Source organism: Oncorhynchus masou, chromosome 12 (assembly GCF_036934945.1).
Source record: "Oncorhynchus masou masou isolate Uvic2021 chromosome 12, UVic_Omas_1.1, whole genome shotgun sequence".
Taxonomy (NCBI): domain Eukaryota; kingdom Metazoa; phylum Chordata; class Actinopteri; order Salmoniformes; family Salmonidae; genus Oncorhynchus; species Oncorhynchus masou.
The window spans coordinates 70,222,272-70,250,257 of NC_088223.1; the positions used below are offsets into that span (position 1 = coordinate 70,222,272).

The 27,986-nt window shown below is 46.5% G+C and overlaps 1 protein-coding gene across 5 annotated transcripts in view; it reads left to right on the top strand.

Annotated features, from left to right (window-relative positions):
- Positions 1-27,986, top strand: part of LOC135550744 (homeobox protein cut-like 1) — a 212,314-nt gene that overhangs the window by 42,195 nt on the left and 142,133 nt on the right. For 3 of the 5 annotated variants that reach the window (XM_064981826.1, XM_064981830.1, XM_064981828.1), the window contains exons 1-2: positions 372-1,483; positions 11,154-11,264. In XM_064981826.1, the coding sequence (XP_064837898.1) occupies positions 1,385-1,483; positions 11,154-11,264 (210 nt within the window). In that variant the 5' untranslated portion in view covers positions 372-1,384. Of the gene's footprint in view, positions 1-371; positions 1,484-11,153; positions 11,265-27,986 lie in introns of those variants that run through there. The other 2 variants (XM_064981831.1, XM_064981827.1) reach the window with 1 other exon arrangement.

Below are 27,986 nucleotides of genomic sequence, written 5' to 3' on the forward strand. Positions count from 1 at the left end.
CTCTCTCTCTCTGGGCCTCCTTATGAAGCTGAATGGGGGCCTTTTGAAGCGAATCACAGCCCTCTTGTTGCATAATAAATCAGAGGGTGAAGAGAGATTGGGAGAATTGTCAGAGCGAGCGAATCAGTCCCCAATCATTACGGGGCTGGAGCGCGTTTCATATCACTGAGAACCCTCCAGGATTGATCCGCCCATAGACCCTGGCAGAGCAGAGCGCCACAATCTGTGCAGCAGCACTGTATTTAATTCACACTAATAAAGGTTCTGATCCTAACAACCCCCCTCCCCCTTCTACCTCTCCCGGTTCGTTCTCATAATCACCAAATCCTTCAACTGAAGAGCTCTCCATAATGCTTGTGATTATAGACTGATTATAGTGAATACATAATGCTTGCATGTAAACAAGCCTCTCGTAAGGCAGATGTTACAACATCAGTAGCACCAGCAGAAGGCAACCCCGCCCCCTCAGACTAATCAAAGTTTTTACGCTTACATAGCAACAGTGGTGGGGGGGGGTGTTGGTCTGCTGTCAAGCATTAAATCAAATCAAATTGTATTAGTCACTTGCGCCAAATACAACAGGTGTAGTTGTAGACCTTACAGTGAAATGCTTACTTACGAGCCCCTAAGCATGTGGTCTTTGATTGGCTATCAATTTGAAATGGAGAGAACATCTAACCATAGGCCTGATTTATAGAGCAGTTAGATTGTGAGATCAAACAATGTTTGCAAATTGGGCACGTTGAATGGGGACGACCCATTTTTCTGTTTCTGCTCGTCTAAATCACAGCGGTGTAGGCTGTGTCCATTAAAAGGCATGAAGAGGTAGGCAATAAATAGGCCATAGGAGCGAATAATTACAATTTAGCAGATTAACACTGGAGTGATGAATGAGCAGATGATGATGTGCAAGTAGAGATACTGGTGTGCAAAAGAGCAGAAAAGTAAATAAAAAAAACAGTATGGGGATGAGGTAGATAGTCTAAATAGCCCACCCATTCTATGTACAGCTGCAGCGATCGGTTAGAATGTAGTACCATAAACCCCTGTACCTCTATCCAGAGTGAAGGAGTGTTTTTCATTGGTCAACAACCACCTTATTGTTCTTACCATAAAGCTACATGCTGGGAATTAGCATACAAATGTATGATAATAGCCAGCATTTCGCTTAATTGGATGGAGTAGTTAAGTTTTTTTTCTTCTCAGAGGTAGTCCACTCTGTGAGAACCAGCACCCATTCTGAGAAACTGTGTGGGAGTTGTTGTTACCAAAGAGGCCAATGACATTTCAATGACCACTGCAGTTTTTCAAAGAACAGTCCTCTTGGTTATGAGGCATGGCTGCTACAACTCTCAGATAATATATTCTCCTCCCCTTCTCTTACATGAGCACCATGCCCTCCAGAGGCCCCCTCCCAGTGAATTGGCTGGTTTTGATTGGTCGATCTGGCAGTCAATCAGGCAGGAGGAAGGTCATAGCGAAGGTGAGAACTGTACCAGCACAATGATTCCATTGTGGGCACGCTCGGGTAGGTGAGGTCCTCATGGTGGGGGAATTCAATTAAAACACACGCTCCTAGGTCACTGTGCTAATAAAAAATATAAAACCCCTAGATAAGAATACATATGAGTTTATTATGGAGTAAATAAAAATAACTTTAAAGATGCTGTTAAGGACGGTCTCTAGAAGGACTGTGAATTATGAGGACAGTGTGTTCCTTCCTTGTGGGGACATTTGTTCCATACTACGTCCCACCACAGCACACTATCAGTCTCCTCCCACTGATATACAGTTGAAGTCGGAAGTTTACATACACCTTAGCCAAATACGGTGGCAGGGTTGCCTAGTGGTTAAGAGCGTTGGACTAGTAACCGGAAGGTTGCAAGTTCAAACCCCCGAGCTGACAAGGTACAAATCTGTCGTTCTGCCCCTGAACAGGCAGTTAACCCACTGTTCCTAGGCCGTCATTGAAAATAAGAATCTGTTCTTAACTGACTTGCCTAGTTAAATAAAGGTACAATTTAAAAAATAAAAATACATTTAAACTCAGTTTTTCACAATTCCTGACATTTAATCCTAGTAAAAATTCCCTGTCTTAGATCTGTTAGGATCACCACTTTATTTTAAGAATGTGAAATGTCCGAATAATAGTAGAGAGAATGATTTATTTCAGCTTTTATTTTTTTCATCACATTCCCAGTGGGTCAGAAGTTTACATACACTCAATTAGTATTTGGTAGCATTGCCTTTAAATTGTTTAACTTGGGTCAAACATTTTGGGTAGCCTTCCACAAGCTTCCCACAATAAGTTGGGTGAATTTTGGCCCATTCCTCCTGACAGAGCTGGTGTAACTGAGTCAGGTTTGTAGGCCTCCTTGCTCGCACACGCTTTTTCAGTTCCGCCCACAAATTTTCTATAGGATTGAGGTCAGGGCTTTGTGATGGCCACTCCAATACCTTGACTTTGTTGTCCTTAAGCCATTTTGCCACAACTTTGGAAGTATGCTTGTTGCCTCAATATATCCACATAATTTCCCTCCCTCATGATGCCATCCATTTTGTGAAGTGCACCAGTCCCTCCTGCAGCAAAGCACCCCCACCACATGATGCTGCCACCTCCATGCTTCATGGTTGGGATGGTGTTCATCAGCTTGCAAGCCTCCCTCTTTTTCCTCCAAACATAACGATGGTGAGTATGGCCAAACAGTTCTATTTCTGTTTCATCAGACCAGAGGACATTTCACCCAAAAAGTACGATCTTACTGGCGGTTTTGGAGCAGCGGCTTCTTCCTTGCTGAGTGGCCTTTCAGGTTATGTCGATATAGGACTCATTTTACTGTGGATATAGATACTTTTGTACCGGTTTCCTCCAGCATCTTCACAAGGTCCGTTGCTGTTGTTCTGGGATTGATTTGTACTTTTGCACTTTTTTGCACTCTCCTTCCCGAGCGGTATGACGGCTGCGTGGTCCCATGGTGTTTATACTTGCGTACTATTGTTTGTACAGATGAACGTGGTATCTTCAGGCGTTTGGAAATTGCTTGCAAGGATGAACCAGACTTGTGGAGGTCTGCAATTATTTTTCTGAGGTCTTGGCTGATTTCTTTTAATTTTCCCATGATGTCAAGCAAAGAGGTACTGAGTTTGGAGGTAGGCCTTGAAATACATCCACATGTACACCTCCAATTGTCTCAAATGATGTCAATTTGCCTATCAGAAGCTTCTAAAGCCATGACATCATTTTCTGGAATTTGAGGAGTAAAGACACAGCCAATTTAGTGTTTGTAAACTTCTGACCCAGTGGAATAATCTGTCTGTAAACAATTGTTGGAATAATTACTTGTGTCATGCCAAACTATATAGTTTGTTAACAAGAAATTTGTGGAGTGGTTGAAAAACATGTTTTAATGACTTCTGATTTCAACTGTATGTTCCATACTACGTCACGACCACCACATCACACTGTCAGTCTCCTCCTGCAGATATATGATTCACAGCCTATTAAAACATCCGTCACAAATCTGTTACCAGGGCGCAGTTTGAACACTGGGACGTTTATTAGAAACCAATGTTAATGTGATTCCCCTTCTCCATGTAGGTTAAACTGACACTCCAATTTATGGCTCCAGTTTATTCGGCTTAAGGCACACTTCACTCTGACCAGACCATTAGGGGAGCTTTAGTATGCATTACCCCTCGCTTCAAGTCAACGGATTAGGACTGAAGGTTAAGTTATCTCCAAGACACATACATACACACGTCAAGGTGACATTTTAACCTGCATTGCCAAATCCGTATTGTCGATGGGTTCTAATCGGACCTCCTTGTTCCAAGACCTGTTCTGAGATCTTGTGTAAACGACCGCCTAGCTTTTGAGACTGTGTCAACGAGTATGAAAGCCTAGCGTGGCCACAAAGCCTGGTCTGTTTTAACTGGTAGTGTTAGCGAAAACAAAACATGAGGCTTTGATAAAGGTTTTAGTGTGCCGCCTCACTACAATGCAAATAGATTAGCCCTGCTCTTAATGTTAACAGCAGCTGTTGGAGCAGCCAGGACAGAGCAGACACTTGTATTTGCTATTTGCCTAAAGCTCCTTTGAAGTGGTACCGAGAGCTAGACACCTCCCTCCCCTCCCTCCCTCCCCTCCCTCCCTCCCCTCCCTCCCTCCCTCCCTCCCCTCTCCCTCCCTCCCTCCCTCCCTCCCTCCCTCCCTACCTCCCTCCCTCCCCCTCCCTCCCTCTCCAAATGTTTTGATAATAGCCCAATGCTCTAGTCTAGTTAGCATGGGCTGTCTTTCTAGTAAAGCTGTCAATGTACTGTGAAGGCCTTGTATGCTGACGTACTAACGGAAACACTCAATACTATACAGTACACACACAATCATACAGCGTTGCAGTCTCTGACTCATATCTGTGAACATGGCTGGAGAAAAGAATAGAATGCCTGTCCACATATATTCAAATCAAATGGAGATTATCAGGACGACCACTTTCATAAGTGTAATTCTGGAAATGAGTTGCACCTCATTAAACCTTGGTTTTGCTTCGTGCTGTTTTTCTGGCCTTTACAGTTGTACTGTACATTGCCAGACTGTAGTGTGTGAGGCACAGAGGTGAGGTCAGATTGCAGAAGGGCAGTCATTGGTGATGTTGTCACTCAGTAAGTGCACCTGAACAGAAGAGTTGTTTCATTCGTGGCAGTGTGGCGTGTTCCAACCTCCATTATACAGATGTCCTAGTAGATAAAAGACACAGAGAGACTCTGGGAAGAAATCGGCTCCAGCAGTGTAGCGGCAATATCTGTTCCACCTTCGTTTTGTTCCACATACAGAAGGGCTAGATAATGCCTTTTTCTGCACTGCGCCTATTTAAGGGTGGATAAATTGATGCCGTTTTTAAACCCGTCGCCAGCTGTTGATGAAGTTAACTTTTTGAAAACCTGCACCTGCTTATACTCAAGAAATGGGGTCAGCTGATGCGTAGATCAACTTTGTTTTGTCTGTTGTTACCCAATTAACTTTTATGACTGTCAGCCTATCATGATAATCTATTTGGAAAGATTCAAAGCTGCATCTTGAAAAGCTTTTTGCACAAATCTGAAGTTGGTCAGCAGTTCTCCACAACAATACCATCTTCAGAAAATGCCCTCTGCCTTTTATTGGTTTCAATCAGAGTAAATTGTTCCATTGCCCCTACCCAACCCCCCTCCCTCAACTACCCTTAATGATCTTGAGATTGAATTTGTGATCTGGTCTGTTTTGAGGGGAGCTTGGTTGGAGTAGGCAGGGAGTGAGACAGGGACGCCGAGAGGGAGACGGACAGAGACGCAGAGAGGGAGGGAAACGGACAGAGGAACAGGGAGACACACAGAGGAACAGAGCGAGAGACACACACACACACAGGGAGAGACACACACAGAGAGGGAGAGACACACACACACACAGAGAGAGTGAGGGAAACACACAGGGAGAGTGTGAGACACACAGAGACACAGAGGGAGGGAGACACAGAGGGAGGGAGACACAGAGGGAGGGAGACACAGAGGGAGGGAGACACAGAGGGAGGGAGACGCAGAGGGGAACAGGGAGAGACAGAGGGGAACAGGGAGAGACAGAGGGGAACAGGGAGAGACAGAGGGGAACAGGGAGAGACAGAGGGGAACAGGGAGAGACAGAGGGGAACAGGGAGAGACAGAGGGGAACAGGGAGACACAGAGGGGAACAGGGAGACACAGAGGGGAACAGGGAGACACACACATGGAGAGACACACACAGAAAGAGAGAGAGCGAGAGAGACACACACACACACACGAGAGAGGGACACCGAGGGAGACACACAGAGGAATAGGGAGACACACAGAGGAACAGGGAGGCACACAGAGGAACAGAGTGAGACACACACACACAGAAAGAGAGAGAGAGACACACACACACACAGAAAGAGAGAGAGACACACACACATGAGAGAGACGCACACAGAGAGAGTGAGGGACACCGAGGGGGAGACACAGAGAGAGTGTGAGACACAGAGGGAGGGAGACACACAGAGGGAGAGGGGGACACAGGGAGAGAGACCCAGAGAGAGAGAGATTCCCTTCAGCTCATGCAGCTGATAGCATCTGGCACAGTCAAGCTCTCGAGGGAGCGTGGTAATCTGTTCCATCAGCGTTTACTACTGAACAAATTAACTAAGACAAGCACCACTGCCTGAGCCAGCAAAATTCTTCCATTACAAAAATTATAAAGCCATTATAGAGCACAATTTGGTCCTTTATTTAAGCATGGCTGCTGTGAGAGGCGGCAGGGCCCGATGTAGGCAGAAAGGCTGAGAGGGCCGACGCTATGGAGCTTGGAGATAGGGTAGGGTGGGACACACTGAGGGGGGTAGGGGTAGGACGTGTGAGAGGGGTTTGGCCACATCTGTCCTCCTTGTGTTGGTGAAGTTGGTCACGCCACCCTATGATGGAATAGTCAGCATTTGTGACGGTTAATTTTGAAGTAGTATAAGTAGTGGTCTGTGTGTTACCCTATCATTCTCACTAGTCTATGCCATAGCTCCTACAGCTATGCCATACACTAAATGAATCATATAGCCTACGTTATTCTTACACAGATTCTGAACTAAAATGCCAGTTTCTATACACCAAGGCCTCATGTAGCCTGGACACATTCACTTTTCTGGGAGAGACCACTGAGGGCCAGGCAGCTTCTTCCCCCTGCGTGCTGCCATAGAGTGACATTGACAGTGCCTGTCCAACAAGGCTCAAGGTCATTGGACACAGATAAGTCTTTTTTCCGGTAACTTTGATTGGACTGATATGTGTTTACTTCATTGTTTACCGCGTCTTCTAGCTAGCTGAAAAGTTCTATAGAATCATGTTGACTCCTAGCAAAGTATTTGGTCAGGTGGCCCAAAAAGTGACATATCGCAGCTTTAACGTTTGATGTGGTCCAGTTCCGTGGGTATAACAGTAACTAGGCAATAGATGAAGAGAGGGACTTGCTTTAATCTTAACTGCACAATCTTGGTAACAGGCAGGCAGACGCACTCAGAATGGTGTTTTGCCTGCATCCCAATACTCGAACAATGTAGCAAAATTGTAGACTCATGCTGAATTTGAAGTCAACTGATCAGAATTATAGCGTTTGTGTGTTTAGTGGTTTCATATGAGCTTTTTTAATTGAGTTTGTTCCACCAGTATTTTCATGTTCTAATCACCACTGGTGAGCTACGTGGGTGGATGAAGACAGGGGGCTGGGGTTGGGCTGACTCGTCCTGTTGATAAAAACATAATTACCCCCCCAGCTCCATGGGCCCAACCCCACCCCATTCCCCCTTTCCCGCGGACGGGCTCAGCACCGGCACATTAGGACATGGGTTAGGAAGCCTAGTGCTAATCAATTTGAGTTGATTAGCCAAATCGTTTGCATAATGGGCTTAACAGCAGCATCTGCTAATCAGTCTCAAGAGTGTAGCTTTTGGGGGAATGTGGCGTTCCTCCTTTCCACTTCTCCAAACCTCCCTCCTTCTTCCCTTGCTCACTTATCCATTACGCTCTCGTCTAGATACAGCAGGAGAGTGAGTGTGGGAATACAGTTGCTGAGAGCTACAGTACAGCTAGCCAGTGCTAATGCGTTAGCTCCCAGGGCTAGCTAACTCTATAACCTTTCTATTAGCTTGTCTTCCACTCTGCTCAGTGTCCCTGTGGCAAACCCTGGTTTCTACAGCTTTTCTGTCATATGGGCCCCTCGGGCCAGAGACAGCAGGGTGGAGGTAATGTGCAGCGGGCCTCTCCCAGACTCTGGGTCAGTGTTGCCAGCAGGGTAGAGTGGCAGTGCCAGGCCCACCAACCCCTCTACTATGACCTGGGAACAGTTCCCCCTAGCGCCCACTCCACAGAGCTGCAATTAGCATGCCCACCGCGGCAGAGGTGGCACCACAGGGATTGTGGGCGAAGGTTGACGTCTTGAAATATGATGCACACACATGGCCTTAAAAAGACACCAACATTTTTTATTGTACCCAAATTATTTTAGGTTTGGGGCCAAAGTAGGAGGTGCGTCTAGGGTGACCCATCTGCTGACGTTCCCAAAAGGCTCTATTTCCTAGATTGTCCTCCTCAGTGAAACAGCTCTTATAGCAGACTTGAAGAGGATCTGGAAGCAGATAAAATTGGGAGAGCGAGACTGAGAGAGTTGTACTGTGTGCTCTAGCTGGCCCCTCCAGATGTGGTGGTTGGTAGTAGTGGTGGTGGTGGTGGTGGTTGGTAGTAGTGGTGGTGGTGGTGGTTGGTAGTAGTGGTGGTGGTGGTGGTTGGTAGTGGTGGTGGTAGTTGGTAGTAGTGGTGGTGGTGGTTGTTGGTAGTAGTGGTGGTGGTGTTGGTTGGTAGTAGTGGTGGTGGTGGTGGTTGGTAGTAGTGGTGGTGGTTGGTCGTAGTGGTGGTGGTTGGTCGTAGTGGTGGTGGTTGGTAGTAGTGGTGGTGGTGGTGGTGGTGGTTGGTTGGTGGTGGTGGTTGGTGGTGGTGGTTGGTTGGTGGTGGTGGTGGTTGGTAGTGCTGGTGGTTGGTTGGTGGTGAGTAGTAGTAGTGGTGGTGGTGGTGGTTGGTGGTGGTGGTGGTGGTGGTGGTGGTTGGTAGTGGTGGTGGTGGTTGGTAGTGGTGGTGGTGGTTGGCAGTGCTGGTGGTGGTGGTGGTGGTCGTTGGTAGTAGTGGTGGTAGGTAGTAGTGGTGGTAGGTAGTAGTAGTGGTGGTGGTGGTGGTTGGTATTAGTGGTGGTGTTGGATAGTGGTAGTTGTGTTGGTGGGTGGTGGTGGTGGGTTGTTGTGGTGGTTGGTAGTAGTGGTGGTGGTGGGTAGTGGGTAGTGATGGTGGTGGTTGGTAGTGGTGGGTAGTAGTGGCGGTGGTTGGTAGTAGTGGCGGTGGTTGGTAGTAGTGGCGGTGGTTGTTAGTAGTGGCGGTGGTTGTTAGTAGTGGTGGTGGTTGTTAGTAGTGGCGGTGGTTGGTAGTAGTGGCGGTGGTGGTTGGTGGTGGTGGTGGTTGGTAGTAGTGGTGGTTAGTAGTGGTGGTGGTGGTTGGTAGTGGTGGTGGTTGGTAGTGGTGGTGGGTAGTAGTGGTGGGTAGTGGTGGTGGTGGGTAGTAGTGGTGGTGGTTGGTAGTAGTGGCGGTGGTTGGTAGTAGTAGTGGCGGTGGTTGGTAGTAGTGGTGGCGGTGGTTGGTAGTAGTGGTGGTTAGTAGTGGTGGTGGTGGTTGGTAGTGGTGGTGGTTGGTAGTAGTGGTGGTGGTGGTTGGTAGTGGTGGTGGTTGGTAGTAGTTGTGGTGGTGGGTAGTACTGGTGGTGGTGGGTTTTGGGTAGTGGTGGGTAGTGGTGGTGGTAGTGGTGGGTAGCAGTGGTGGTGGTTGGTAGTAGTGGTAGTGGTGGGTGGTGGTGGGTAGTGGTGGGTGGTGGTGGTTGGTAGTAGTGGGGTGGTGGGTAGTGGTGGTGGTTGGTAGTAGTGGGGTGGTTGGTGGTGGTGGTTGGTGGTAGTGGTGGTGGTTGGTGGTAGTGGTGGTGGTTAATAGTAGTGGTGGTGGTTAATAGTAGTGGTGGTGGTTAGTAGTAGTGGTAGTAGTAGTGGTGGTGGTGGTGGTGGTTGGTAGTAGTGGTGGTTGGTAGTAGTGGGGTGGTGGGTAGTTGTGGTGGTGGTGGTGGTTGTGTGGATTAAAGTGGAGGCTGGTGGTTGATAGTAGTGGGGTGGTTGGTAGTGTTTGGGTGGTGGTGGTTGGTGGTGGTGGTGGTTAGTAGTAGTGGTGGTGGTTAGTAGTGGTGGTGGGTAGTAGTGGTGGTGGTGGTTAGTAGTAGTGGTGGTGGTTAGTAGTAGTAGTGGTAGTAGTGGTGGTGGTTGTTGGTGGTGGTTAGTAGTAGTGGTAGTAGTGGTGGTGGTTGGTAGTAGTGGTGGTGGTTGGTAGTGGGGTGGTGGCGAGTGGGTAGTTGTGGTGGTGGTGGCTGTGTGGATTAAAGTGGAGGCTGCAATCTGGCTTGCTCAGTTCCAGCCTAATTAAGGTGATTTGTTCCCTGCATCTGGCTGCCAGATGTCAGCCTCAACAGCCCCTCTCTCTCTCTCTCTCTGCCTCCCTCTCTCTCTCTGCCCCCCCCCCCCCTCTCTCTCTGCCTCCCTCTCTCTCTCTGCCTCTTTCTCTGCCCCCCCCTCTCTCTGCCTCTCCCTTTTTCTCTTTTCTCTCTTGCTCTCTCTCTCAGAGCAGAGACGACACACGCAAACACATACACAGCGTCGGCGAAGGCCCATCTTGACACTGCTTGTCAGTAAGTCACTTCACACGTCCCAGTCCAATGGGGAGTTATATCATCAGAATAACTATAGATACTTGTGGATTACATTATGACAGGTTCAGAGTCAGACATACCATTGTGTAGGGGGCTTCATCCTCTGTGTGGATATTCTAAAGCTTAGGCTAGTAGCTTGGCTGCAGAGGCCTCTGAATAGTACTATTAGCCTACAGTACAGTCTCCTCCTAGCCTGACTTGTCCATGCTGATCTAGAGTCAGTGTTTATATCTCCTCTGGGTACCTCTCCCAATATTGATGATCTGGGATCTGCCCTATGACATTTACATTCCTGGAGACCATAAAGGCTGCTGGTGAATTTCTGCCTGTGAGAAAAGCTATTTTCCTATCTCTCTTGAATACATTTTTTAGTGGAAATGCTGCCTGGATCCAAGTAGTTGTACTTCTTTTTCTATACTTCTGTCTGTAGTTAAAGATGGAAGATGTGCTGAAAGAAAGGGGGGAAGAAGGGAGTGTGTGTGTATGTGTACATTTTATGTGTGTGTACACTGTACAGTGTGTGTACTGTACAGTGGGGTGTGTGTGATGCCAGCATGTAAGTAGTCATGGTGCCTGTGCTAGTGTCATATCTAGGTCTGTCTGTCTGTCTGTCTGGAGGGAGAGGAGAGAAGATGAGGCTGATTCTGTCTTTCTCTTCTCTCTCACGCTCCCCCTCTCCCAGTGAAGGGCTAGTGGTGCCAGACTACAGGGGGGAAAAGAGAGTTAAAAGAAGAGGGGTTTTCTTGTTTGTCTGCTGATGTAAATGACGGTCACCCCCCACAGAGCCCTGTGTAATCATTTAGTGTTTTCTCCTCCTCCCCTCTTGGTCTCACAGAGAGAACTGAATGCCACAGCCACAGCCCTGGCCAACAGACAAGATGAGAGCGAGCAGTCCAGGAAAAAGCTCATCGACCAGAGCCGCGAGTTCAAGAAAAACACACCAGAGGTGAGTGTCTGCTCTGCTTCTGCCTGTCCCTACTTACACACACATACACACACACACATACACACACACACACACACACCACAGTAGTAGAGGCACGACAGACAGGATGTGCGTCTGTGTTGGTCTAACGGACATGCAGCATCATGGCCGAACAGACGTGTGTGTAGACCCTCGTCATCAATGCCTCTATTGTCATCCGACAGGGACACATCACCCGTCCCCTTTGTTGGGGGCGGGGTCAGGGGTGAGGTCAGGGAAATGGTGCCCAGTCAAGTGGAGGAGACAATGTCCTCTTATTGTTCACTGGCCCTCCGCCCCCCACCCTTCTTTCAGCTGCTTCCACTGGCGTTTTGTGTGTTTTTATCTACCTTTTGGACAGTGTCTCTTCCTCTCAAATGGCTGAGCTCCTCATTTGGATTCCACTTCCCATGCGATCCAGTTAGCCCATCCTTACATTAGCCCATGCTAGCATAGTTTTTTAAAACACCATTCATTACATGTCATTACATAGACTACTCAATGCTCCTCCCTCTTGTAAGCTCCAACTCAAACCAGGTTTGTCAGTACAGTCTGAAACCCTCTGGGAATCAAAGGATGACCTTAGTAGTCAGTAGTCCGAAACCACCAGTCCACAGCCACCCCCTCAAACTGAACTCTATTACTATGACCACCTTTTAAGGAATATTCCTTTATTCCTTGTTCTGGACAGTTTTGATCGGCCCTGCTGCTTTTCTGTGAAGTCATGTCTTGAGTTGGTAAAAACTAGCGACGCGCGTGAAGAGTTTTAAGGGGTGAGCGGTTCTTTATTTAAAGAAAACTCTGCTGTGGATCTGATTTAAGCTGCCAAGGCTTAGGTATGCTGGCAATGCCTTGGTAATGAAGGAACAAGTCCAACAGAGGCTTCAATTATCGTTACGTCAATATATTTCGGCATAAGAAAGTGGCTCTTTTGATTCTGGTCTTTGATGACAACACTGTGATTCTCAAAATGGCAACCGAATTAGAGACCCAGAATTGAAGATTGTAGAACAGATGTTAGATTTTTGAAATATTATTTTAAATTACTCATGACTCTTGTCCCTCCTGCCCTTAGCTCCGTCAACTGTTCCCATTGAAGAGTGACCACTACCTAGCCTATCCTCCTCTGCCTTGTCAGTTATTCTACCCTCCTAGCACCACCACCATCGTTTTCACAGGTTGCCATTTTCTCATGATCCTAAAATGCATCGATGCTGATGACATAAACCCTCTATTCAGACAGAAAATGAGTCCATTTTGCACCGCAGAGTTCCTCAGGGGGGTGGATTTGTTTTCCACCTAAATCTTGTAAACACCAGGAATGCGTGACACTCCAGCTGTGCGAAGTGGTGCGGCCATTGTGTCCACCCGCCCGCCTCGGCTCCACGTCATGTGACCCTTTTGTGAGGTTCCTCCGTCGCCATGGCTCTCCTCTCCTCAAACAAAAGAGAGCGCAGGAGAGAGCAATGTGAAATATAAAGAGAACGAAAGAGCGAGAAGAACAAACAGACTGCAGGTGGGAGGACAGACGAGTAGCTTAATTTACTTACTGTAGCTGAAACAGATATTCATCCGTTCAAACAATATTGAATGTAAAATGGATAACAAAAACTACTCATCAGATAATATGTACTGAATGTACTATTGCACCCACACACAGTCTTAGACGACGGCTTGGTGTTTTAGGTCTGGGCCCACCTGAGTCAGCTCATCCTCAGGGCCCATTAGTCTGTTTGGTGATTTACAGTAAGCCCCTCCACTGTAAGTAAGCTGCCGGCCAGGTCATTGTCATTGCTCAGGGCAGTGCTGCCCTTCTCTGTCTGCCCCCCCCCCCCCCCACACACACACACACACACACACAGAGCAACGCAGCACAGCAGTGCTATGTGCTGTGTCAGCAGCAGCCGTGCCATGCTTCATTCAGGGCCCTGATGACCCATGGTGCTCTGGCACACAGAGGCAGACCTAATGCACAGTAGACACAGGGGTCAGGAATCGGGTGGCTTTTAGAACAGGAGAACATCACCTCAACAGGACTGAGATCCAGCTTTCATTCCACTCATTCATATCCCTTCTATGCAGAGGTCTGCACACCATTATGAGATATAATAACCTATTGGTGTGTTGTGTGTTTGATTTTGTCTGTTTGTATGACGTCTCTGGAATGGACAGGTTGTGATCCATGGTATAAGATGGTATACAGCTGAGTTGTGGGCCCATTGGCAGGTGGTTTCTCTGGTGACTAGAGGCAGTCCTTATACAGCAGACATATTGAGGGTACACTGTCAATGTTTGGCACAATCGTTGGCTCACTACCCCAGAGGCCCCTTTCTTAGTCAGAGGAGTACGTCCCCAAAGTCATAAACCGCTCAGTCTACTAAGGAAGAGAGGGGACAAAGAGGCTTAGTCACTTTCAGCATAATGGTCAAGTTTATGTAACCGTGAACTCCTTAGTTTCAGTTTGTCAGAAATTCTGTAAAAAATAGATAAATAATAATAATCCACTGAACCTCAAAGGATCATTATGTAGACCTGGGCCTCCATGAGGAGATCACACTGATGTGAGTTGAAATGACTGATGACATAATGAAAATGTCTCTTTCATTAAGAGTGACGTTGTCAGTTCTGTCAGTCTTCCCAGCCTCAGATATGGCTTGAGAACTTTATTTTCGGACTTTAGACGAACCCAGGAGTGTTTCCGATTGCTCAGAGGAGGCCGTTAGCCAGCCTTGATGAAATATCTACTGAAAGTCAAGAACAGATACAAGGATACAGTGCGATAGCAAACACTATTGATATATATGTTCAGCTGATGCAGTGCTCCGCCAAACAAATATAGTGTTGTCCAGGGAAGAGCTTGGATAAGAATGTCATGGCCATTGTGCTCCTCTCCCCAGCAATTTGATCACGGCAGCCATTGTTGCTGCCCCACCCCCTCCCCACTTCTTCCCTTTTCCCCTCTCCTTTTTTGTCTGAAAATTCCTTCCGAGTTACCACTCCCAACGAGTGTTGATGAATAAATGGAAAATAAAAACCTGTTTTGTCTCTGGGTCTCTAATAAATCAGGCTTCTTTTCCATATAAACCGTCCAGGGCTGCAATTTATGTTTGAGCTTAATAACCCGTTACTAAATTAATCGTGCTGGGGTTTTGGCTGGGAGGTTGTGTTCTCGGGGATTCTGTGAACTCTGTAAGAGAGGGAAAAAAGGAAAAGGGAAAAAATAACTGCTCTAGTTGCCAGAATGGGCCCAGAACCCAAGGTACAAAACATCAAGGGGTTCCGGCAGAGGGGTGGAAATTTCATCCCTCTGTCGCTTGGAGCTGGAAAGCTACCTTAATTACTGCTCTGTTCAGAGGGGCTCAGAGTTGCTAACTCAATGTAGTGTTTCAATGTAGTGTTTCAACCCTTTCAAAGTGTTTCATCTCGTCTCTCTGAGAAGGGGAGTTATGGACACCCTTTCAAAGTGTTTCGTCTCGTCTCTCTGAGAAGGGGAGTTATGGACACCCTTTCAAAGTGTTTCATCTCGTCTCTCTGAGAAGGGGAGTTATGGACACCCTTTCATAGTGTTTCGTCTCGTCTCTCTGAGAAGGGGAGTTGGACACCCTTTCAAAGTGTTTCATCTCGTCTCTCTGAGAAGGGGACATGGACACCCTTTCAAAGTGTTTCATCTCGTCTCTCTGAGAAGGGGAGTTATGGACACCCTTTCAAAGTGTTTCGTCTCGTCTCTCTGAGAAGGGGAGTTATGGACACCCTTTCAAAGTGTTTCGTCTCGTCTCTCTGAGAAGGGGAGTTATGGACACCCTTTCAAAGTGTTTCGTCTCGTCTCTCTGAGAAGGGGAGTGATGGACACCCTTTCAAAGTGCTGAGTGTCTTCCTCTGGACTCCTGGTGAGGATATTTTTGGGTTGTTCGGTTCACCTCCATTTTGGCTCAGAGTGCAGACCATGCTAGTGTTGCATGTGACATCTCTCTCAAACTTATTTATGTCTGAAGACAGTAAAAGAGGGTATTGATTACTTTCGTTTTTAGTTACAGATTCCACCCGATAACTTCTCAAGGAGTTGTCTGGTATTAAATTGAAAAGAGGGTGATTTCTACACCACTTTATATACTACTGTTCTTTGTAATGCATGAGCGGTCCCGGTCCTTTATTATGTCAAGTGGAATGATAAGATGGAACAGGTAGTTTAATGAACAAGGGGATTTCTAGCTGTGTTATCACTGCTTGACCTCACAGCTGTACGGTGTTGCAATTTACCTCTGTCTGATAGAGGCCTGATATGTCCACCTTACGCTTCCCCTTAAAGAGAGACATCCTTCCTTTCTGCTGGAAGTTGCATTTGTTTTCCAATAATTCAATTATACAGCCTGTTTCTTCTCTTGTTCAATATGGTTTTGTTGCCATCCGAGAGAAAAGGACTGAATTCCGGGACACACTTTGTGAATAAGATACAAGGACATTCAGTAGGTTAAATCATTCCAGACATGTCTGCGTGGAAGAGGTTCATCTGATTCTGACAGAATTCAGGGATTCTGTCTCTGCAATTTCCCACTTTGTCAGATGATATTTGAGTTTGAGATTTACCTTATGACATAAGACAGCCTTTTTTATTATCTGAGTAGGAGTCTAACTGTGTGACATCACCAGAATCATGAGAAGACCTACTGTGCTCGTCAGGTTGACCTACTGTTTTCCATGGTAAGAAGTGACCTCCAGAGAGTGTGAGGACTGAGCTGAGTTGTCTGACTTGTGTCAGAAGAGGGATTAATTTAATCATTGTCGTCTCTGTTTGTTTTGAATCCTGAAGTAGTCTAACCGAACATGGGCGCATGTTTGAATCTAAATTGTATTGCATTGGAGTTGTATAGTCCATATTCTAATGAATGTCACTCAGTATGTCTTTACCTCAAATTAAGTTTTATTTTCAGTCTCTCAGTCAGACCACTTGTCCGGTGCCCATAGTACTCGGATATAAAGCTCATCAGAATGAATGCCCTGCATTTGGCAAGAGGGCTGTCGATGACTCTGCTTGTGCATACTGTACGTAATTATATCTCTACTATCAGCTTCTCTCCGTGGTGCCCCATGAAGGCTCCCACGTATGCTAGTGATCGTTATCCCTCTCTGGCTGTGGCTGTGTTGAAACAGGCTTTGGAGTGGGATTTGCCCGTATGTGGACAGTTTGGGCCGGCAGTGTGAAAGAGGCTTTAGTGTGATAAACTGCCCTGAAATGGTTGTCTGAGCTGCTTCCACAGTCAAACTATTTAAATAAAGCCATATTCATCCCCCGCCTGTGGAGTTGACATATTTCCAGTTCAGTAATGAAGCATTGATAGCAGGCCACGTCTAAAAATATATAAATTATATATATATATATACAAATAATGTAAATACCTCCACCAGCCTTTTGATAGCAACTCAATTCTGAGCATTTCATTTTAGCCAAACCCCATGCATATTAAAAGGGTGTTTATAAACCGTGTGAAAAATGTGTCTTCTCTTCTCAACAACATCAATAAATTGAGCATGTTGGACATCACAAAATAGCACTGAAGCTGTTCATGGAGACACTGCAGGAGGCAGAAATGTCTGTTTTTAAACTGGTGTTTATCTTAATCTGAAATCAGAGTTGACTAAACATGGAGCCTCAGATCAGGTTTAAGGCACAGTCTTGTGCTACCTGTAAAAAGAACATATGTACAAGATCCAATCAATGTGAAAATCAGTCAGGGCGTCTGGGAGCAGCATTACTGTGTACAGGATTATTTTTGCTCAGTCTGGTGGCCCCTGTGTTTGTTTGGGCCCTGAGCTTAGCGGGGCCATTGGGTGGTGTCTTCTGCTGCAGTCGCTCAGCCCTACACCCACCCAGCCTTCCATCACCCAGCAACTGCTAGCCTTCCCGGCCCTCCTGCCTGCCAGTCGGCCCCGTCTGCCTCCCTGAGAATGTGCTGTGCAGTGCCGGGGGATTTCTGAGGCTGCCAGGGCCTATCAGAGGGAGCAGCAAAGTGAGCTTCCCTGACAAAGTGAATATAGTAATTAGGGCTGATCCGTTGGCATGGCGCCCAACCCTGACTGACTGGCGTCTCCCACAGTTAATTATAGCCCTCCTGTTTAACACGACGCAGGGATATTTACCAGCCAGACAGCCCGTGAACCAACCAACGACAGAAGAGCGAGAGCTTCAGCCACCGACGCCTCCCCTTTTTTGCCCTCAAACCTGCCTATTGAGTTCAGAGGCGGGCCTGGTAATCCAGCCTGACTGAGGAATTTGGTGGGAGGATGGAAGGAGGACGGGAGGGGGAGGTCTGACTGACTGGCTCTCCCAGTCTACCACACAGCTCGGCAGGGGTGGTGATGATGTACGCCAAGGGGACTTCTCCTTAATGATTTTTAGCCGGACGTACTGTACTCTGTAGGGCAGCAGTCTGCCTGCATCATGTACTGTACTCTGTAGGGCAGCAGTATGCCTGCATCATGTACTGTACTCTGTAGGGCAGCAGTCTGCCTGCATCATGTACTGTACTCTGTAGGGCAGCAGTCTGCCTGCATCATGTACTGTACTCTGTAGGGCAGCAGTCTGCCTGCATCATGTACTGTACTCTGTAGGGCAGCAGTCTGCCTGCATCATGTACTGTACTCTGTAGGGCAGCAGTCTGCCTGCATCATGTACTGTACTCTGTAGGGCAGCAGTCTAGGGCAGCAGCCTGCATCATGTACTGTACTCTGTAGGGCAGCAGTCTGCCTGCATCATGTACTGTACTCTGTAGGGCAGCAGTCTGCCTGCATCATGTACTGTACTCTGTAGGGCAGCAGTCTGCCTGCATCATGTACTGTACTCTGTAGGGCAGCAGTCTGCCTGCATCATGTACTGTACTCTGTAGGGCAGCAGTCTGCCTGCATCATGTACTGTCCTCTGTAGGGCAGCAGTCTGCCTGCATCATGTACTGTACTCTGTAGGGCAGCAGTCTGCCTGCATCATGTACTGTACTCTGTAGGGCAGCAGTATGCCTGCATCATGTACTGTACTCTGTAGGGCAGCAGTATGCCTGCATCATGCACTGTACTCTGTAGGGCAGCAGTCTGCCTGCATCATGCACTGTATCTGTAGGGCATGTACTGTACTCTGTAGGGCAGCAGTTTGCCTGCATCATATACTGTACTCTGTAGGGCAGCAGTCTGCCTGCATCATGGACTGTACTCTGTAGGGCAGCCGTCTGCCTGCATCATGTACTGTACTCTGTAGGGCAGCAGTCTGCCTGTATCATGTACTGTGCTCTGTAGGGCAGCAGTCTGCCTGTATCATGTACTGTGCTCTGTAGGGCAGCAGTCTGCCTAAATCAACCCACTCCCCCTACAAAGGTCAACCAACTCCCCCTAAATTATTTGTGTTTTAGATGCATGCTAAATGAGTGGGTGAGCGAACACTAACTGAGTATTACAGAGATGTATTCATTGAGGGAACATTATCCGTTGCCCGGGCGTAAATGTGAGTGAGGGTCGTTTGTTAATGTGTGAGGGGTTCATCAGAGAGCCACGGCGTCAGTGACGCACACCATCACACCAGCGAATTACCCATTTCTCTGACCCTTTCTCTCTCCATGAGCCCCTGTCTCTGGGAGACTCTGTGAAAAGAGGGGCCTCCTCCACCCCTTCTACACCCGGCTGTAAATCTGAATTCCAGCTTCTCTCAAAGACCCCAAAAGGAATGGAAATGGTCCCAACAATATAACTAATCCCTATGGAACTTTCCCACGCAAAGAATCTGCTTACCCTCATTAAGCCCCATTCACTTTTAATTCATCATTAATTATTACAATTACTCTGAGCACTGTGCTCACAGAATACAGTGTACTGTTTGAAAGCCACTTAATGTAACTATATACCTAAATTAATTTCACAATATGCCACGATGCATTGAAAGATTATGCAAGATGATCTAATCTCGGTTATTGATTCTGTGCAGGCGAGTTGTACCTTATTTTGCATAGTCCGATGATGGGAAGCAGCTCTTAGCAGTGATGGGCTTAGAGCCCTTTGCCCCCAAAGGTGTGGAGCACATGCAACTGGGGGAGTCAGTCGCAGGTGAGTCTATGGTGTTTCCCACAGCACTCCCTTCATCTTCTATCAGGAGCGGCCATTTTGTGCCAAATGCACCAAGCGCATGTCCCAGTGTGCCTACAATAAAACACAGGAACTTGTGGACTGCTGATGCGTTTGCCATCAAATGCCCAAACTCATTTGAAGTCTCTCCCTCTTTTTTTTAAGCTCACTTGTTTAATGCACTGGTACATTGCATATCTGCCTCAAGGATTTGGTCCATCTGGTCAGCTAATGCTGGGGTTGATGGAAGAGTGGAACTGACAGGAGTTGAGCACATGCCATCTCATCACCTCTGGGGATCTGTGATTAGCTAGCTGCTTTCCACAGGCTCTCTGGGACAGAAAGAGGATTGCTTGTTGGGTTTGGAGGACCGTGGGGAGACAGATGGGCATGGGGCATCCCTCACTGCATCCTCGCTCTCTGATAGCATTCAGTACAAGACCCTGGACGCCAGCCTAGTCATCATGCCATCCTACTACTGGATGAGGCTAAATGAAGGTTCTCTCCATTTTGGTTCCTATGAAAGCATCTATTTTGGCTCCAGTTTCCCTTGGTGGTTTTGCCCGTTGTATCATGTACTCTGATGGCAGTAAATCAACAATGGTAGCAATCATTGTTCCACATGAGGGTGGTCTCCGAGTGCTTACATTACAAACTAAGGTGTGGGGCCTCTTTATGCTAGCAGCTACATGTACATATGTGGCATTACTGGCATCTCAAATGAGATCATTTAACTCCCATTCAACATATCTTGGTTTAATTGCTTTCCCTCTACATAAAACAGATCGTTAGTTATTATTGTGTTCCAAAGCCAGACACATGGCATTTCCCCCCCACTCGTATGCAAGGAAGGTTGGTATTACATGAGAACCTTGTGGTAACCTCTCCATGCCCTTGCGTAAATGAAAAATCCACCCACTGACAGACAATAACAACGTGGCACCCACTTTAAATTAAAGCAGCCCATCACCACACTAGATAGAGGGGGGCGACTGGGGAGCTTTGAGTCCAAATGAAGAGGAGGGGGCCTGAGTAGATCAGGCGATTAGAGTAGGGGGAAATTGGATATGGTCCCGCTAGGCCCCGGCTAGCCCCCCAGTGCGGGGGGGGGGGGAATGATTGCAGAGCACAAGGCCATTAGACAGACAGCAACTGGGAATAGGCCTCTCCCTCTGGAATTAAGCCACTCTCCCCGGCCCCCTATCCCAGCATGCAGAGGGAGCCTGGCCATCCGTCTTCCTATGACATCAGATCTGTCACTACTACTCCCCCCCCCCCATTCCAACAGGTAAGACCCTGGATATCCACTAATTCAGCAGGATGCTGTTCAGTATTAGATGAAGGAGCTCATAATATACTCAAGCACACATGCTGCATGGGCATATAAGGACTGCACAATTTGGGCAAAAAATCTAATTGCGGTATAGATCAAAACACTTGGGTGAACTGTTGGAATCATTGAAATACAATGATTTATATTAATAAGAAGCAAAGTGGAAAGCAGCATAGTTTTTGTTTGGAACAATCTGGTGGCTTCATTTGACCTAACAGAACAGCCTGCAAACTTATAGTAAAACTAACAGTGGGGAGGAGGAACCGAACTGTTTGTGTGATGAATATCGCACATGTCATTATTATGATTTCGATGTGAATTTGATTAATTGTGCGCGTATGCACACGCAGTTTGTACCCATACACGCACACACAATTACTTTCCTCAAGATTTGTGATCAAATTTGACCATCATTTGAGGTGAGATTTGTTTGTTTTGTCGTTCTAGGAGAGACATGATTTTGTGTGCCTTGGTGTTTGTTTGTTTACCTTGAATTCTTAACACTTCACATACATAGCAACCAAGACGTTTATCCATATTTGTGGGTGTGAAAAAGAAGGCACTACTCGAAACCCCTTGGGAGTGTGTCTTAGAGTCTGTGCTTGTCTTTTTTAAATATGCCATTTCAAGTTACCAAGGCTATCATTTATCTTTTTAATGAATTGTTTGTTTGTTTTGCATTTGTATGTCTTTATATGTGTCTGGCAGTGTCTGTTTCTTTGTATGTCTGCTTTTGGAAGTGTGTTCCTTTGTCTGGGTCGTGCGTGCGTGCGTGCCTGCGTGTGTGTGCGTGCGTGTGTGTGGTCACATCCTCACCCCCTCCTTCCCCTTTGCTTCGTTGTGCTGCGTTTCCCTCTGTGGGTGGTCGACGGGCGCGAGGCGCAGGCTTGCCCAGAGATCGAGTTTCAAGGCGGGTGGGAGGGAGGCTGGCTTCTGTCACTCAGAGGAAGCTCAGAGCTCTGTCAGGGCCGTCCCTCCCTCCACTCATACGCTACAGACACGCACACAGGCACACGCACTACACACACCCCGCGTCACCACTGCACTCCCCCGGCCCGGGATCTATTTACACAGGCTCCTCTTACAGCCAGTCAACGGTGTGCTTGCCTTTCCTGTGCTTTTCATCACCAGTCCACCGCAGACCCACTCTGGCCCCCATGTGTCCCCACTCACTGACGACCTCTCTGTCTGTCTCTCTATCCTTTTTCTTTCATTCTGTCTTTGTTGTTCCTTCTCTCTCTCACACACACAACTGCAACCCCCTTTCTTTTTGTCTCTCCCTGTGTCTCTTCCTTATATCTACGCTGAATTAAAATAGAAATGCAACATGTAAAGTGTTGGTCCCATGTTTCATGAGCTTAAATAAAACATCCCAGAAATGTTCCATACGCACAAAAAGCTTATTTCTCTCAGATTTTGTGCACAAATTTGTTTACATCCCTGTTAGTGAGCATCTCTCCTTTGCCTGTCAGGTGGATGGATTATCTTGGCAATGTCAAGTAGCTTATTAAACAGCATGATCACTACAGGTGCACGTTGTGCTGGGGAAGATAAAGGCCATTCTAAAATGTGCAGTTTTGTCACACGACAATGCCACAGATGTCTCAAGTTTTGAAGGAGCGTGCAATTGGCATGCTGACTGCAGGAATGTCCACCAGAGCTGTTGCCAGAGAATTTAATGTTAATTTGTTCTACCATAAGCTGCCTCAACGTCATTTTAGAGAATTTGTCCAACCGGCCTCACAACCACAGACCACGTGTATGGCGTTGTGTGGGCTAGTGGTTTGCTGATGTCAACGTTGTGAACAGCGCGCCCCATGGGGTGGTGGTGGGTTTATGGTATGGGAAGGCATAAGCTATAACAATGAAAACAATTGCATTTTATCTATGCAATTTGAATGCACCCACTAACTCCATGTCTCTCATTAAACACTTTAAGGTTGGCCTCAGAAAAGTAGGCTATATGAGAGGATGGTTGGTACTGCCCATATACACCATTTGGTTCCTGTGACGGGATCCTGAGGCCCATTGTCGTGCCGCTCATCCGCCACCATCCCCTCATGTTTCAGCATGATAATGTATGACCCCAAGTCACAAGGATCTGTACACAATTCCTGGAAGCTAAAAATGTCCCAGTTCTGCAATGGCCTGCATATTCACCAGACATGTCACCCATTGAACATGTTTCAGATGCTCTGGATCGACGTGTATGACAGCATGTTCCAGTTCCCGCCAATATCCAGCAACTTCCCACAGCCATTGAAGAGGACTGGGACAACATTCCACAGGCCACAATCAACAGCCTGATCAACTCTATGCGAAGGAGATGTCACATTACATGACTGGTCACACCATATACTGACTAATTTTCTCATCCACGCCCCTAACTTTTCTTTTTAAAGGAATGTGAAATCTATAGATTAGGGCCTACTGAATTGATTTCAATAGACTGTTCTTTGAAATTGTTGCATGTATATTTTTGTTCAGTATATGTCTCAGTTATTTGTTTTCTCTTCTCGCTCCCTTTCTTCCATGCTCCAGTCAGTCAATCAGTGGTCAGGATTAGGTGTCTGGCCCTAATGCTCCCCGGCCTCATGTTACAGGGTGCTGCTGCGACTGCAGTGCACCCACTAACCCCATGTCTCTCATTAAACACTTTAAGGTTGGCCCCAGAAAAGTTTTTCAGGCTAGCTAAAGACAAAACTCTATATTGTATCAAACCTAAAGATGCATACAGAAATCAATCATATTTTCAATCAAATGTATTTATAAAGACACATGTCACAAAGTGCTATACAGAAATCCAGCCTAAAACCCCAAACAGCAAGCAATGCAGATGCATGGTGGCTAGGAACAACTCCCTAGAAAGGCAGGAACCTAGAGAGGAACCAGGCTCTGAGGGTTGACCAGTCCTCCTCTGGCTGTGCTGGGTGGAGATTATAAGAGTACATGGCCATTAAGGCCAGATTGTTCTTCAAGATGTTCAAATGTTCATAGATGACCAACAGTTTCAAATAATATTCACAGTGGTTGTAGAGGGTGGAACAGGTCAGTACCTCAGGAGTAAATGTCAGGTTTTTGTGTGTTTTTTTTAACCTTTATTTTACTAGACAGTTAATAAGAACACATTCTTATTTTCAATGACGGCCTAGGAACAGTGGGTTAACTGCCTGTTCAGGGGCAGAACGACAGATTTGTACCTTGTCAGCTCGGGGATTTGAACTTGCAACCTTTCGGTTACTAGTCCAACACTCTAATCTCTAGGCTACCCTGCCGCCTTTACATAGCCAAGCATTCAGAGAGAGAGAGAGCGCAAGGTAGCACATCCGGTGAAATTGCCTTTGGAAGAGGTTTGATGTTCAATGTCCATTAATTATTTATCCACTCCTTTTTCTCAGACTGTATGGCTGAGCTCTGTTTGGTGCGTTTTCTATACAGTACCAGTCAAAAGTTTGGACACCTTCTCATTCCAGGGTTTTTCTTTTTTACTATTTTCTACATTGTAGAATAATAGTGAAGACATCAAAGCTATGAAATAACACATATGGAATAATGTCGTAACCAAACAAGTGTTACACAAATCAAAATATATTTTATATTTGAGATTCTTCGAAATAACCACCGTTTGCCATGATGACCGCTTTGGTATTCTCTCAACTATTTCATAAAGAAAATAAAGAAAAACCCTTACAAAGGTAGGTGTGTCTAAACTTTTGACTGTGTGTGTGTGTGTGTGTGTGTGTGTGTGTGTGTGTGTATATACTGCTCAAAAAAATAAAGAGAACACTTAAACAACACAATGTAACTCCAAGTCAATCACACTTCTGTGAAATCAAACTAACTGTCCACTTAGGAAGCAACACTAATTGACAATAAATTTCACATGCTGTTGTGCAAATGGAATAGACAACAGGTGGAAATTATAGGCAATTAGAAAGACACCCCCAATAAAGGAGTGGTTCTGCAGGTGGTGACCACAGACCACTTCTCAGTTCCTATGCTTCCTGGCTGATGTTTTGGTCACTTTTGAATGCTGGCGGTGCATTCACTCTGGTGGTAGCATAAGACGGAGTCTACAACCCACACAAGTGGCTGAGGTAGTGCAGCTCATCCAGGATGGCACATCAATGCGAGCTGTGGCAAGAAGGTTTGCGGTGTCTGTCAGCGTAGTGTCCAGAGCATGGAGGCGCTACCAGGAGACAGGCCAGTACATCAGGAGACGTGGAGGAGGCCGTAGGAGGGCAACAACTCAGCAGCAGTACCACTACCTCCGCCTTTGTGCAAGGAGGAGCACTGCCAGAGCCTTGCAAAATGACCTCCAGCAGGCCACAAATGTGCATGTGTCTGCTCAAACGGTCAGAAACAGACTCCATGAGGGTGGTATGAGGGTCCGACGTCCACAGGTGGGGGTTGTGCTTACAGCCCAACACCGTGCAGGACGTTTGGCATTTGCCAGAGAACACCAAGATTGGCAAATTCGCCACTGGCGCCCTGTTCTCTTCACAGATGAAAGCAGGTTCACACTGAGCACATGTGACAGACGTGACAGAGTCTTGAGACGCCATGGAGAACGTTCTGCTGTCTGCAACATCCTCCAGCATGACCGGTTTGGCAGTGGGTCAGTCATGGTGTGGGGTGGCATTTCTTTGGGGGGCCGCACAGCCCTCCATGTGCTCGCCAGAGGTAGCCTGACTGCCATTAGGTACCGAGATGAGATCCTCAGACCCCTTGTGAGACCATATGCTGGTGCGGTTGGCCCTGGGTTCCTCCTAATGCAAGACAATGCTAGACCTCATGTGGCTGGAGTGTGTCAGCAGTTCCTGCAAGAGGAAGGCATTGCTGCTATGGACTGGCCCGCCCGTTCCCCAGACCTGAATCCATTTGAGCACATCTGGGACATCATGTCTCGATCCATCCACCAACGTCACGTTGCACCACAGACTGTCCAGGAGTTGGCGGATGCTTTAGTCCAGGTCTGGGAGGAGATCCCTCAGGAGACCATCCGCCACCTCATCAGGAGCATGCCCAGGCAGTGTAGGGAGGTCATACAGGCACGTGGAGGCCACACACACTTCTGAGCCTCATTTTCACTTGTTTTAAGGACATTACATCAAAGTTGGATCAGCCTGTCGTGTGGTTTTCCACTTTAATTTTGAGTGTGACTCCAAATCCAGACCTCCATGGGTTGATAAATTTGATTTCCATTCATAATTTTTGTGTGATTTTGTTGTCAGCACATTCAACTATGTAAAGAAAAAAGTATTTCATAAGAATATTTCATTCATTCAAGATCTAGGATGTGTTATTTTAGTGTTCCCTCTAATTTTTTTGAGATGTCTGTCTATCTGTCTGTCTGTCAGTCTGTCTGTCTGTCTGATATCCTAAAAGTACGTACCTAATATTTCATCATATACATTAATATATTTACACAAACGTACATGGAGCTCTGTAAGTTCTGTCTTTTATACAAATATGTCCAAGTCGGCTCTAATATACCGGCCCCGAAATGTGAACTGCTCTGAATGCACAACAATGACTTAATATTCAAACGTAGAGCCAATTCACAAAACATTCCAGAATGTTACCAGAACACTATTACAGTTCATAGCTATATACAAGGTCCCATATAGGAAAAGAGTCCATAGATCTCAGTCTGAGTTGAAGTGTTCAGGTGTTCAACTTCCAAAAAATGTCAAAAGGTTTCGTCCAAAAATGTATGACTACGACATCAAAGAATGTAAGAGTACGACATCAGCGAATCAGAGGTGCACATGATTCAAAGATGGAGCTGTGTTTGTGTGTTTCTCACTCTGCCGCCTCCAGGAGCAGACAGTTTATTGATAGGTCTCTGTAAGATATTGGTCTTGGTCTTAACCATGACGCTCCGGACAAGACCATTGGCCCCTTGCAAAGCCTCAACCACACAACCCATTCGCCAAGAGATCCTTGGGGTGGTGTCATCGACGATTACAACAAGTTCACCAGGACTGAAGTTTCCCTTAGTTTTGTTCCACTTGTTCCACTCCTGCATAAGTGGAAGATACTCCCTGATCCATCTCTTCCAGAATAGGTCAGTGATACTGTCAGAGCAGCTCACAGATTACTGCACCTGTACATAGCCCACCTATAATTTAGCCCAAACAACTACCTCTTTCCCTACTGTATTTTATTTATTTATTTATTTTGCTCCTTTGCACCCCATTATTTTTATTTACACTTTGCACATTCTTCCATTGCAAATCTACCATTCCAGTGTTTTACTTGCTATATTGTATTTACTTTGCCACCATGGCCTTTTTTTGCCTTTACTTCCCTTATCTCACCTCATTTGCTCACATCGTATATAGACTTGTTTATACTGTATTATTGACTGTATGTTTGTTTTACTCCATGTGTCGTTGTATGTGTCTAACTGCTTTGCTTTATCTTGGCCAGGTCGCAATTGTAAATGAGAACTTGTTCTCAACTTGCCTACCTGGTTAAATAAAGGTGAAATAAAAAATAAATAAATATATTGTACTTGCTTCCATCTCCTTTGTGAGTATATGTCGCTTCTCTGGAATTTTCCTGGTGGCAGGACTGGCTTTGATTTCAGATGAAGCAGATGGTTTGTCGTCAGGGGTTCTAGATCATTAGGGTCATTTGTTAGTTGTGATTGGTCTGTCGTTCATAATCGCCTCAACTTCACACAAGGCTGTCTGCAAAGCCTCATCATCCAGTACTTGCTCTTTAAGGACTGATTAGAGGATATTTTGAATAGATCGACCTCTCCCATACCCCCCCCCCCCATGGTGGGCTCCAGAGGGATGGTTGAATGACCATGTCACTCCTTCCTTCAGTAATTTGTTTTGAATCTTGTTGTGATCCAGCTCTTTCAGAGCTTCTCCTAGCTCTCTGTGTGTTCCAACAAAGTTGGTGCCATTGTTTGTTCTGATACTTGATACTGGGCCCCTTCGACAGATAAACCTGCACAGGGCATTGATGCAGGAATCAGTATCCAGATAACAAGCAACTTCTAGATGGACAGCTAGACTCACAAGGCAAGTAAAGATCACATCATACTGCTTCACATGAATGCAGGCTTGCTTAACCTCTATGGGGCCAAAGAAATCTATGCCCACATGGGTGAAAGGCGGCAAATCAGGTGACACCCGATCTTGTGGAAGGTTGGCCAGCTTCTGTTCTCCAGCTCTAGCTTGCATCCGTCTGCAGAAGACACAGCTCTTAAGGATCTTCTTTGCTAAGGATTTGGCACAGGGTATCCAATATCA